At 55.4% G+C, this 12,339-nt stretch overlaps 1 protein-coding gene across 7 annotated transcripts in view; it reads left to right on the forward strand.

Moving 5' to 3' along the window:
* The window catches only part of LOC122392960 (C-terminal-binding protein-like), a 45,589-nt gene that overhangs the window by 26,075 nt on the left and 7,175 nt on the right, over positions 1–12,339 (forward strand). For all 7 annotated transcript variants that reach the window (XR_006258605.1, XR_006258606.1, XR_006258607.1 and 4 more), the window contains exons 4-7: positions 2,571–2,729; positions 7,691–7,879; positions 10,073–10,172; positions 11,236–11,367. Coding sequence is in view for 3 of the 7 variants with exons in the window: in XM_043388353.1 (XP_043244288.1) it covers positions 2,571–2,729; positions 7,691–7,879; positions 10,073–10,172; positions 11,236–11,367 (580 nt within the window). In the remaining 4 variants the exon portion in view is untranslated. The remainder of the gene's footprint in view (positions 1–2,570; positions 2,730–7,690; positions 7,880–10,072; positions 10,173–11,235; positions 11,368–12,339) is intronic.

Here is a 12,339-nt window from a genome sequence, read left to right on the forward strand (position 1 = left end):
CGATTTGTAATGCAATGTGAGCGCGTATTTCACGCTATTAGAATCCCACGGGCCACGACTAACTAATCTCGCGCCGTCGACCGTAAGTCGGCGCCATTCCAACCGTTCAAGATTGACATTCAATCCCTTCCTCCGCTCCAACTCCATCTAATCTTGTTATCCCCCGTCATTAGCCCTAATTCCAACTGCCCGATCCCACCACCGGCCGGTCTCTCGGTCCCCCAGTTCATCGACACTCGGCTGACCTTGCCAGCAGACCCAATAGAGGGTCCGTCGATAACCGTCGGCCCTCCCCGGCGACCCGCATTGCGGCTCGATATTCCCCCTCCCCTCTCTCTCCCCCAGCCTTCCCAATGGTAGCTGCGGTGACGGCAGCGGCGGCGGTGACGCCCTGTATGACAGGCGGGCGGGCCGGGCGGCGGCGTCATCGTGCGGCGGGGGTTCCCACGGGCCCTGTACTTCTCCCACGAACGGCGCGCCCCCGCCGGCCGGCTGGGAACCAACTGAGCCGTTCTCCCAGGCTGCGCCTGGGGAGGAAGGGGAGGGGGGAGGCAGGTGGCAAACCCAGTCCGCCGCCCGGTAACGGTTTAAAAGCCGGTGTGGTCGCGGACTGATAACGATAATGATGGGATAACCAATACTGAGTCATACCCGACTCCAACTCACGAGTTGTTCGTGAGTTTAACCCGCGCACCGACGGGGGGGGGCGGATATCCGCCCCCCCTGAGGTTACGCGAAATTTGGTATGACTATTCCCTCATCAATTTTACACATGGTGTGCAAGTTTGAACCTCCTACCTTTTAAGGTCAGGTCACCAGGTCACTTTGAATGACCCAACCTCAAGTCACTTTTTTGCAACTTTGTCACCGTGCCAGAGCTACAGTAGATGTCGAAGGCCTTTGAAAGTCGCAGGATGTTATAAGGTCATTAGTAGCTACAATTTGTATATCTCGGAATTTTGATATCGGTGACCTAAGGTCAGGTCAATTTCGCGACCTCCCCATTATAAGTCAATGGGAGAAAAATCAACTCCCTATTTTTACCACTAAAACGGGTCGGAATGGCCCCATATACCATACATGACTTCATATACGATCAACCTTCACTACCTTGAGGTCTGTTTTGCTGTTAAGCAGCTGTGAGGTCATGTGACGTCATCAAAGGTCACCAAAGGTTTTTGGCCAATAACTCCGTACAGGAACAAGATACAGCCGTGTGGATGGTCTCATTGTGTTCAGCTCGTCAAGACGCATCGAATGATATACATGATGACCTCGAGGTCACGTGACCTGAGGTCAACCTTTGACCTTGACCTTTCGAGGTCAACATATATATCATTCGATGCGGATTGACGAGAGGATCACGATGATGCCCTTAGTTTGCTCCTATCTTGACTAATTCGAAAGTTATTCGAGAAAAACTCTCTCCATATCTAGCGCCGCCATTTTGCATTTTTCGACCCCTGTGACGTCATCTTTGACCTGACCTGAAAATGACCTTAGTAAAAATTGTAGATCTTGACCGTGCATATCCGATGCCGTTTACCGCTTGTCGCTATCTTACTTCGTTCTCGAGATCTCAGGGGGGGGCGGTCATCCGCCCCCCCCCCCCCGTCGGTGCGAAGTTGGCGCAGACCCCCGTCGGTGCGCGGGTTAATCTACTGGCGACTGGCCCAACAATCAACAACGCCTTGTCTCGATTGACCGGTTATCTGAATGTGTTGGAGGTCGATTGGTGATCCCGGCCTGGTGTCTGGTTGTGATCGGCGCGGCGGTATTGGTGTTTGTGGTGCAGCTGGAATTCGCACGATCTCCCCAACAAAGGAATGCAGTGTTGTATGGCGTTGGCTGCAGTATTGTACGGAGTGTGCTATCAACCGAGGTCAGCGGGTCCGCGCGACAGGGTGTGCCGATGGGGGTTCCCTGATAGTGGAGGGTTACGAGTCACATCACGGGCTCCCCTCTCCTCCCCGCCGAGTCCGTACTCCGCTCAGAGTCCGCGCGGAACGTCCGGCGGACACGGCGCGGGTTTCCCTGTCAGCCGTGCGGCTACAGGAAATCCGTGCCGTGCGGCGGCGAACTGGAACGGACTGTGCCGAGAACCGCCGCGTGCGGACCGAGCCCGAGCGAGGCGTGACGGAGGCATTTCGACACTGTCCTCAGTTCAGTCTGCCTCGAGAGGGGAGGGGTGGGGAGGGGCGGTGGAGCGAGTCGGGCAGGGTGACGGGGCAGTCGGAGTGACCTTGTAGCTAGGCGGGCGACTCTGACCGGTACTGACCAACGGTCGGCGAGCGGTTGGAGTCGATAGGCGGCTGTCGGTGTGCGGTCGTTTGTTTGGCGCTGCGAATCATGCGGTGATTATCAAACTGATCGGGGAACCCTGTGTGGGATTTGGGAATCCCGTATTTGGAACTTTATTAAATAGATGATCAAGGTTTCTCGAAGTGTGTCCTCTTTTGTCCCGTGCCTAGTTTATGGCGTAAATATCAGGCTAGCATGTCCACCGTTTCCCACCCCTCTGCGTCGCTGTCGAGCCCACTGACTGACGGTATGTGTGCGCCTGTTTGCAGGCGGCGGCCGAGCTCGGCATTCACGTGTGTAACGTGCCCGGCTACTCAGTGGAGGAGGTGGCCGACTCGACCATGTGTATGATCCTGAACCTCTACCGGCGCACCTACTGGCTGGCGCGCATGGTGGCAGAAGACAAAAAGTTCATGGGACCAGACGCGGTGAGTGCTCTAGGGATGTTTTTTTCGGCGGATGGGGGAGGTGAAAGGCGGCAGGGAATTCGATATGTGAGATGGGGATGTGGCACCATGCCGCTTTGGGGGACGTATGTGCGGAAGCGCGGCAGTGTACTGACTTCTGAGATATTTGAAATGAGGATGTGGACTGCAGGGCAAGTTCAATGAGAGATAGCAGGTGAGGAGGTGAACTTGAGGTAACACGTATGCGGAATGGCAGTTCTGCCTGATTTCCTTGTAAACTAATGTGCCGTGAGGCAGCATTCGCAGCGTGTATCGAACTAGAAAGAGCATTGCTCACTGCTGATGCAAGGCACATTTTAACTGCGTTCAAAAGACCGAGGCATTATTCCTTTGTCCGGGCCCCTTGGGCTGAACGCAGTAGTCGGGCACTTTTTATCGAAGCTTATAAGTGCAGTTTGTTTTGTTTGGAGCTCATTTTGTGAACGCTTTGTGGATTTATTCATCGAAGTTGGCATTTGTTTTCCATGGCCGTGATCTGATCACCCTTGCTTGACTTCACTTCCCGCTTCTCGCTTTATCGGGCAGAGCGATTCCTGGATTTGGTCCGCTTCATGTGTATCGCCGGTAACTAGTTCCTTGTGGGCCGCTGGGGCCACCCAGTACCTAGATCGAAAGTCAGCAAAAACAGCACTCATGCTGCGATGATATATACAGTACTGAACCACCTACCAAATATTAGATAATAAGTAATGCTATTATCTACACTACTCTACACGATTTACCCTTAGCTCGTTCACGATTAGGTACTTACCTTAGCCTGCCTTCCTGACGGCCCTCGCCCCGCTGGCAGGCTCTGTGGCCTCTGTGTAGCCGATACAAATCGCGCTGTGTTGTAGCACTTGTTACTGCTGTCGCCGTCGCGTTCCACACGCTCGTTTCCCGGGTGACGAGCACACCTGCCCCCTCCCCTCCCCTCCCCTCCCCCGGGAACACCTGTTTGGAGCCGTGGAGCGCGGCCATATTGGTCCACTGACCCCCCCCCCCCCATCCCCAGTCCGTGGGCGGAGGGAGGGGGAGGCGATCAATAGGTGACTCGGCCGTCGGCGGACAAGGGAAGAGGGTTGGGGGGGGGGGGAGGGGTTGAGGGTCGGGACAAGCGAACGACACACTAGCGTCGAGGGTGACTCGACGAAACGGGACAACCTCAGTGAGGCGGGACATGGGAACTTATCTCCTAAACGGCATATGGGAGCAATACGGGATTGGCCCACTAGCATGGGAATAACTCTAACGGTGCGGGAGAACATCCTTTCACACACCGTTCCGTGCTTCTATCCTCAGGATACTGAAATCCTTCTCCTCCACGCCGCAACCCCCTTCCGGGCTGGACAGGCAACTTTATCTCATGCGGGCTGCTCCCTTGGAGCGGCACCGCTGCTCCCGAGGGAGCGCACCCCGTAGCCGGGTGCAGTGAGTGCCTTGGGGCTGGGTGGCCTGTCCTCTGGACGGGCTCAGCCCCGGCGACTCACTAGGGTGCCTGCCCAGACCAATGTCTCCCCCTAATTCCTATCATCCTTCCGGCTCTGCAATGGTCTTGACGACCGAAAGGGCCTAACCCAACAAAACAAACAAAACAAACAAACATCCTTTCACCCTTTTATTGCATCTTTCCTTGATCCAGGGGACCAGCCTGACCCACGCACATTATCAATCGGCACCCGATCATTGTTATTGGTCAACCTAACGGACTCGAAATAGCCGTACTATCACGTAATAACGGACGGACGTTAGTTCTAGCAGCCTCCGACTCGTGGCTCATGGTGGCTGGTGCCACATCACGACGTTGTTTTGCCATAGTTTTTTGTCGTCGAAATCGACGCGGCAACGGATTACACTCGAACTCAATGGAACTGCTCTCACAGTCAATGCACTGCTGTGTACAGAAGTCTGATGACATTGGTCGTCGATTTAAGTGGTTCATTAATTGTTGTTCATTGACTGTCTGTTGATATGGGTTTATGAACCGCACGCCACACCTTCACTCTGTTTGCCGTTTTATATTTAAATTTGAGCGTCTGCACGCTCCAATGATCAGGTGCGGGAAGGGATTTCAATTTTCACCCAGTGCAGTGTGGTACGGTTATTGATATCCCAGACTGTTTTCTCTCTAACTTGCCAGCAGGTATACCTAAACATACTCCGCTTTAATTATATTCACCAGTCTGTACAGGGTGTCCGGAAAGTCCTGGCGCTTCTTTTGGACGCCGTCTAACGCGCGCTGTGATTATTGGACATTCAGCCAATCACCACAGACATGACCACTCGTTGACCGCTCAGCTAGGGGTCGTGTATATTTGACCCTGGAATCGTGTTTAGTGATGGGTAAATGGGCAAAGATGCGCCTTGTCGCTGAATGCCTGCGCGCGGCGGCGGGGTGCGACTTGAACGAGGCGCGAGTTGCAGCGCGATGCGGCGTTTTTCGATGAATGGTTTAGCAGGTAAAGGTTTATTTCGACTCGGAAATTCCTTAGAAAATATCCTCAGGCCGGTACGACCGCGGTATGTCAAGACTGCCGAAAACGGAGCGGCATTTCAGCGCGGCAATCGAAGAAAGTGCGGGGGTCTGATGGACACAAATGTCCCATCATCTTCGTCAATGTCGAATAAATGAATAACAGGCTGGTCCACGAGGGGTTCCTGGACAGCCACATCAACCCGAGGGTCAAGACGACTTGCCCTAAGGGTCACTTCGCATTTCAACAGCACAGAACGCCCACCGACAACGCTGCTGCCGTTCAAGCTCAACTGACAGAGGATCTTGCCGGGTCAGATCACCGTGGCGAAATGAGATTAGGCAGCCTTATTCTCCTAACCTGACCCGCTCGACTAAGGCGTGCTAAGCGTTTTGTAGAACAGGATCTAGGCCATTTATCACCCCAACCTGGAGTCGCTGAAGAATCGCATCATGACAGCATGGGAGGACAGGAAATGTCCTGCATAGTTAAAACCCGCAGGCGCTTCCTCCCCTACGTCGAGGCCGTCGTCGGCGCCGGCGATGGTTACATTGAATGAGCACGTAGCAGAAGCATGTCGCTTGGTGTCCCTGGTCATTGTTTTGATCCATTGATGAGTATCTATGAACCAATGGCATTTGTTTAAGAAAATGTTGAAAAGCGCCAGAACTTTCCGGACACCCTGTATAATGAAATACACTTTGATAGTTTAACTAGGCTAGAAATATACACGGCAACTTTGCATGCTTTCGCCAAAGTAGTCCGAACAAAAACAACGACAACTTCAGGAAAACAATTTTTTATCTTTTTTGCCTCGGATGAGCTACATCGTAACAACAAATTTATCTGCAGCACCAACTTGGTCAGCTATGAGTGTGCACAATTCACCCTTTCAGTTCGACTGTGTCTCAGCTCTCGCGCCTGGTGCCCTTTGTTATCTGGAATAGCTGTGGAATGAGGCCATAAACTGAGTGTCTACCCGGCGCGGCGAGGGGCGGCGCCGCTTATCATACGGCTTTACGGCGCTCTCCCAGACAGAGTGTGGGCGAATACGGACGGCAGTAGACCCCCCCCCCTCCGGCTAGGGTGGTGGTGGGCGTGGCCGGGGAGATGGGCGTTTCTATTTCCACAGGGCTTCGATGACGGCTTGGTGTTTGGTTTGTTGAAAGTCCCAAGTTTTGTTTTATTTTATTATATTTTATTTTTTTACCTGGGTATTCCTCGCATTTCTCAAATGAAGGCACCCACCTATGAAGTATGACAGAAATCTCTGCACGTCGAGCTGGAGTTTTTTGGGGTCGAGAGCGGAGGGAGGGGAGGGGAGGTCCGCTGGTGCGGCGGGACGCGCCGCCCGACTCCAACTTTACTGTTTGTAGTGTCTTCGCCGCCTGCGGAAACTTGCCATTAAAACTCTGCCCACTTTGATTACCGAACTTGGCTCAACTATTATTTTCGATAACTTCCGAGCAAACTGCCTGTGCAGTTGTCGAAGTTTTAAGGCCAGCTAACTTGTGTAATTTCAAGTTGTCTGCTTTCGGCGAAAGTTTGGCCGGGATCGAATGGGAATAACTCTGGGCGCCGTGGAAGTTGGCGGCGCCTGGGGAGCGCCGGACCGGGCCGCCGGCACCGCGCTGCCGTTGACGCCCAGCACTGGATGAAACTCGGGGCGGCGCTATCGAATTACCGGTGACCTGCCGGGCCCGGTGGGCCCTCCACGACAGCAGCAGTGCCGCCGAATGCCATGGGTTGGAGGTCGGGCGCGTTGGTGAGGGAAGGGCTCAAACTTCAAAGCTGGCTGGGAGTGGCGCCCCGCACAAAATGCCTTCACGAACTAGGATGGTGTTGAGTTTCATGCATGGTGCATTCAAGGATGTGGTTTTGCTGCTTTACGGTTGGTGGATCATGTTGCAAGCATACTATAATGCGATTTTCATACGCCAGCAGCAATCTGAAGTTGTGGAAAACCTGTCTTGTTATTACAAAGACCAAGTTTTAGCAGTGCTGTAGACCGCAATGTTTACCTTTGAAGCTTGAAAGTGTTTATCTTGGCAACTTTAGTGCTTTGATAATTATTCATCATGGATTGGAAACAATATTACCGATTCCAAGTAATAAATGGGTATTGCCAATCGATTTTATGTGCATTATTAGCTATAATAACTGGTCCCAGGAGAAATAGGTCCCCTATAGGGGACCTAATAGGCATCTAAGACGAAATAGTCAACTTTTCTCTGCTGATGACCACACACTATGTTCTTGAATTCCCCTCTCAAGCTTTGCTGAGGTGAGCCCCTCCCCTGCTCAGCCCTCCTCAGCTCCCTCCACTCCTGCCCCCACCGTGACCGGTGACCCCGTCTGACCCACCTCTGACCCAGCTCTGACCCAGCTCTGACCCACCTCTGACCCACCTCTGACCCACCTCTGACCCACCTCTGACCCACCTCTGACCCACTGTCTGACCTCTGACAGATCCGAGACGCGGCGAACGGCTCAGCGCGGATCCGGGGCGACACGCTGGGTATCGTTGGCCTCGGCAAGATCGGTCAGGCGGTGGCGCTGCGGGCCAAGGCGTTCGGGTTCGCCGTCTACTTCTACGACCCGTACATCCAGGACGGCATCGACCGGGCGCTGGGCATCACGCGCGTCTTCACACTCCAGGTGAGAGACGGTGGGGGTGGTGAGAGGTGGTTGGAAGAAGAAAGAGGCGGAGGGAGATGGGACTGGCAAAGGGCGTAGGCGAATGGGACGAAGACGGGAGATGGGGTAAAGCTGATAAAGGGAGGAAGGTGTAGAGGTGAGGGATGTGGAACGAAGGTAGGATTTTTAGGTATATGGAGACGAGGCGGCTGAGCAGGAGCTAAGGACGTGCAGGCACGGTGGAGTTGTTGCCGACAGTAGCGGCGGCAGAGACTCGTATAGGGAGTGGGTGTGGAGGCTGAGAAGACCTTGCTCTTTGGTCGAGGTCGCTCCGTTGATCCGGCCGCGGGAGGTATGCGATGAAGGTTTTATCAGTTATCGATACTGGGTGCCGATGTCGAGACTCGAGTGGCTGGTCGGAGGGTCAGCCAGCCGTCCTTGCTGAAGTTTGCACTCTCTAGTTGATAGGAGTGAGGTAAAGTGCGGTCCGCGCGCTATCGTAGACTGAGCCGTACCGGCACTTATGTTATTAGAGGTTGCCAGAGGTTACCAAGTACCCTGTTTGCAAAGCAGCTTGGTTGCTGGGATGATCCCCGGCTAAAAGTGGCGTCCAAAGCTGCTGTCAAAACTCCACCTAGTGCCGGGAAGTTTGTCCAGACCACTGGTGTATTCTCGGCTCAGGGACTCGGGGCAGCGAGGGGCGGTGATCTCGGGACCTGGGCCCTCCTTCTTGCTCCCTGCATAACCGTCAACCCAGCCTTTATCAGGTGTTGGAATGATTCGCGCTGCGGAAAGCAGTCACCCCGGGCCGCGTGATTTTGGGATTAGTTGTGACTGGAGTTCAGAGGTCGAACCGGGTCGGGACCGGTGGTGGGCCGGAAGGTCGCAGCTTCTGACGAGTTTCCGTTGTTTGAGTGACGAAAACCCGGCTGTGACCTTTGCCAGCTGAACTTGAAAGAGTTGTCCGCCCCCGCAGGTTTCCCTCTCATGACGTGACGTATTCCAATGGAGACCTTTCTGGATTCCGTGGATATTATAATTCCGTGGATACCCTTCATTTCCAAGGGCGCCCTCCCCTTCCATGGGCGCTCTCTTCTCCCCTCTCTCACTCGTGTCGATGTGTCAGTGTCGGACGGCCTTGCCACGCCGGCCGCCTCGCTCAGCAGCGCTCCCGTCCGGCCGACCCGGTATTGATCGGATCAAAGGTCACATGGGCGCCGGCCAGGTCACCGGGTCAGCTGCGCTCTCCGTTGGCAGAGCGCCGGAGCAGGGCGGGCAGAGGGGCGGGGTGATATCGCGACCGTTCTCCGTCTCTGTCGAGCCCGTAACGAGCCGGCGCCGCTCGTCCCGGCCAGAGGTGACGGCGGGGGGGGGGGGGGGGACTTCCGGCCGGCCCTGCGACGGAGCGCCGCCCGGGGGAGGGGGGGGGGCTGACACTGCAGAGGAGCGGGGGGCGGGGAATGGTGTGGAATGGCGGGCGGGTGATGGGAGGGGAGGGGTGGGCTGATGGGGAGAGGAGCTGCTGACGTCAGCCGCAGTCTGGGTGGGCGTTACGGAGGGGAGGGGTCGGTGGAAGGGAGGGGTCCCACCAGCCGCTGTGTAGAGCAGACTGGGTATGGGTAGGCGGTCCGCAGCAGCAACTCCGCTACTGGTGCCGGCCGGGCGCGGTCCGGGCTGGTCTGACGGACCGGGAGGCTGTGAGTGATGTCCCCCTGTCAGGACCAGCCCCTCCCCCTGTGATGACGAGAGGGGGGCACTGACTGGTCCCCCGCCCTGCCAAGGGGAGGAGCTCGATCGATACTGCTGATGATCTCGGCTGGGAAAGGGGACGGGGATGTCGCCAGACGCCGGGTGCATACACGGTCCATGATGACTGCTGTGTCAATGTTCAATGCCCCAGCTCTGCTGGGTGAAGTGACGACTGGACTGGGCTGGGAGGGATGAATGGGCGGGGAGAGCAGGGAGGGGTTGTAAACCTGTGTTGATGTATGTATGGTAGATGCACCAGTATCGCAATGAATATCAATCAGCTTGCTCTCGAATGCTGAACAGTGTGGCACGAGTTCTAACACATGTTTGAGTTCCCCTCGTCTGGCGTGTTTACATTTCCGCTCGGTGGCTCCACATCCACTGCGTCGTTCGTACTTCCCCGTATGCACGTCTCCCGTTGTGTGGCTGCTCTGACCGGTGTTTGTATGTCTGTGTGTGTTACAGGAGCTTCTGTACCAGTCAGACTGTGTCACCCTTCACTGCTCACTCAACGAGCACAACCACAGGCTCATCAACGACTTCACCATCAAGCAGATGAGGCCAGGTGAGACTGATACGCAGCTGTGGTCCTTAGTCCTTACCCATTCTCTGAAACCAATCTGTGAGGCTTCGCTGCTGGGCTTGGGTTTCTGTGTTAAATTGTATGGCAACATTTTTTATATAGCTTCGCCCCAGAGCTGACTCGAGTGACCACACTGACCAGGGCTGGACGGCTGTGTAGTGTGTGTGTGTGTGTGTGTGTGTCGTGGGAGGGGGGGAGGAGTTGGTGGGGTAACTGGGGAGGGGATGTCGGCTGGTCTGCGCCCAGCTACTCGACCAGATGTGTTTTTGTCGCTGTGAGCTTCCGGCCTTCTGCGAACCGACTGATAAACAGTGGAGCAGCCCGTCTGGGTCGCGCGCGTGTGTCGCTGCGGCTGAGAGGGGAGAGGGAGGGAGGAGAGAGAGAGAGAGAGAGAGAGAGAGAGAGAGAGAGAGAGAGAGAGAGAGAGAGAGAGAGAGAGAGAGGGAGAGAGGGTTACTGCCGGCACAGGAAGCGGTGTCGGTCAGACTGCAGGGACTGAGGGAACGTTCTGACGGCTGGGCGTGTTTGATAAATGAAGTTTGAAGGGGTGGAGTCCAATTAGGATCAGCTGAAAGCTGAACGAACGTCCTCAGCACTGTAGATAAATAAGAACCGCCACCCTGTGCCGGTTACGTGGTGCTGATTTGGTTTGTTTGGCCCGTTTTTACTGGTCTGGGTTATTTCAGTGCGAGTTTGGTTGTGACTGTGGAACGGCAAGGACTGTGACCTAGTTCGATTATGGATTTGTGAGGCTGCTATGTTTTGTCCCTTGTGTAAATACGCTGGTGTGTGAAGATGAATGAATGAAGGCAGAATCTGTTTGTCATGGTCGAACTCAATGCTCAATATCACTGCTTGTGCTGTGATGCTAGTAAACCCTTTTCACCATTCTAAAGCTGGTTGATGGTGATCCTAGTCGACTAACTCAGTCTGAACTCGTATGACATGTTTAATCTCCGGACTCGGTGACCCTTTAGACTGTTATCCCGTCGTGACCTGTCCGACCCCCTGAGTTGACCTCTGACCTCCTGCTCGCCCCACACAGGCGCGTTCCTGGTGAACACAGCGCGCGGCGGCCTGGTGGACGAAGAGGCCCTGGCTGCGGCGCTCAAAGAGGGACGGATCCGAGCCGCCGCGCTGGACGTGCACACCAACGAGCCCAACAACATCTTCCTTGGTAAGGATGCCACGCGCTGCGGGGAGAGGGCAGTGGGGTGTTGCGCTTTAGCGGTTATTATATGGATATTTTATGGTATTTTGTCATGCCCATTGCGCTAGAGGTAACTTTGCACATATTCATCTACATTGTCGCGCTCATGAATATCTGAGTCACCTTTCAACGTTGACCAAGTGTAAAGGAATGGTCATTGATTGCTCAGGATAGATCTCCAGTCAGCTCACCGACCCACAACTGCAATTTACCACGCATGTGCCGACTGTCTGCCTGGTGTAATAAAACCACAACCCTTCACCATCCTAGACCATCGCTCAAACAATATCTGCCCTCTCCGCGCCTGGCCGTTCCCCGGTCCACCAGTGACAGTACCCGTCCGCGCCACGCGCCGGCTGACACGGCGGTACACCCTCAGTGCCGCCGGGTGGATCCAAACACTGGGCAGCCATTGCGCCGGGCAGGCGGGGCGGGTGTCTTACGTCAACTGGAGGTCGCCCTGAGGGGAGGGGAGGGGAGAGGGAGTGTCCCGCCGCTGCGCTGGGAGGAGGGGGAGGAGGGGTCCGCCCCCTGAGCGCTGCAAGCGGTGCGAGCTGGCTCTGTGACGTAGTATGACCACCGGTCAGGCGCAGTGGCTATTGTCGGGTCGAGCTGGGGCTGTGGAGAGCGGGTTTACCGGACTGTGCGGGGGCTGGTTGACTATGTTGGGGAGGAGTTGGGGTGAGGTAGTGCTGGAGATTGTGGTGCGGGGACGGGAGTGGGCCGGGCTGGGGGAGGTGACGCCCCGAAGTGGGACCGTCAGTGGTCACTATGGACATTTCGTTTCCTTAAACGGTCGTCGCTGAACCTAGTGTGGACTGGGCCACCGTTACTGTTCTGGCAGACGAGTGGGGCTTGTGGCTTGGCTGTGTGTAATACTGACAACAGCGACGGCCACAGATTCAAAACATGGAACGACGAGGACAATGACGCACACAC

The sequence above is a fragment of the Amphibalanus amphitrite genome, unplaced genomic scaffold (genome assembly GCF_019059575.1).
Source record: "Amphibalanus amphitrite isolate SeventyFive unplaced genomic scaffold, NRLGWU_Aamphi_draft 000509F_arrow, whole genome shotgun sequence".
Taxonomy (NCBI): Eukaryota; Metazoa; Arthropoda; class Thecostraca; order Balanomorpha; family Balanidae; genus Amphibalanus; species Amphibalanus amphitrite.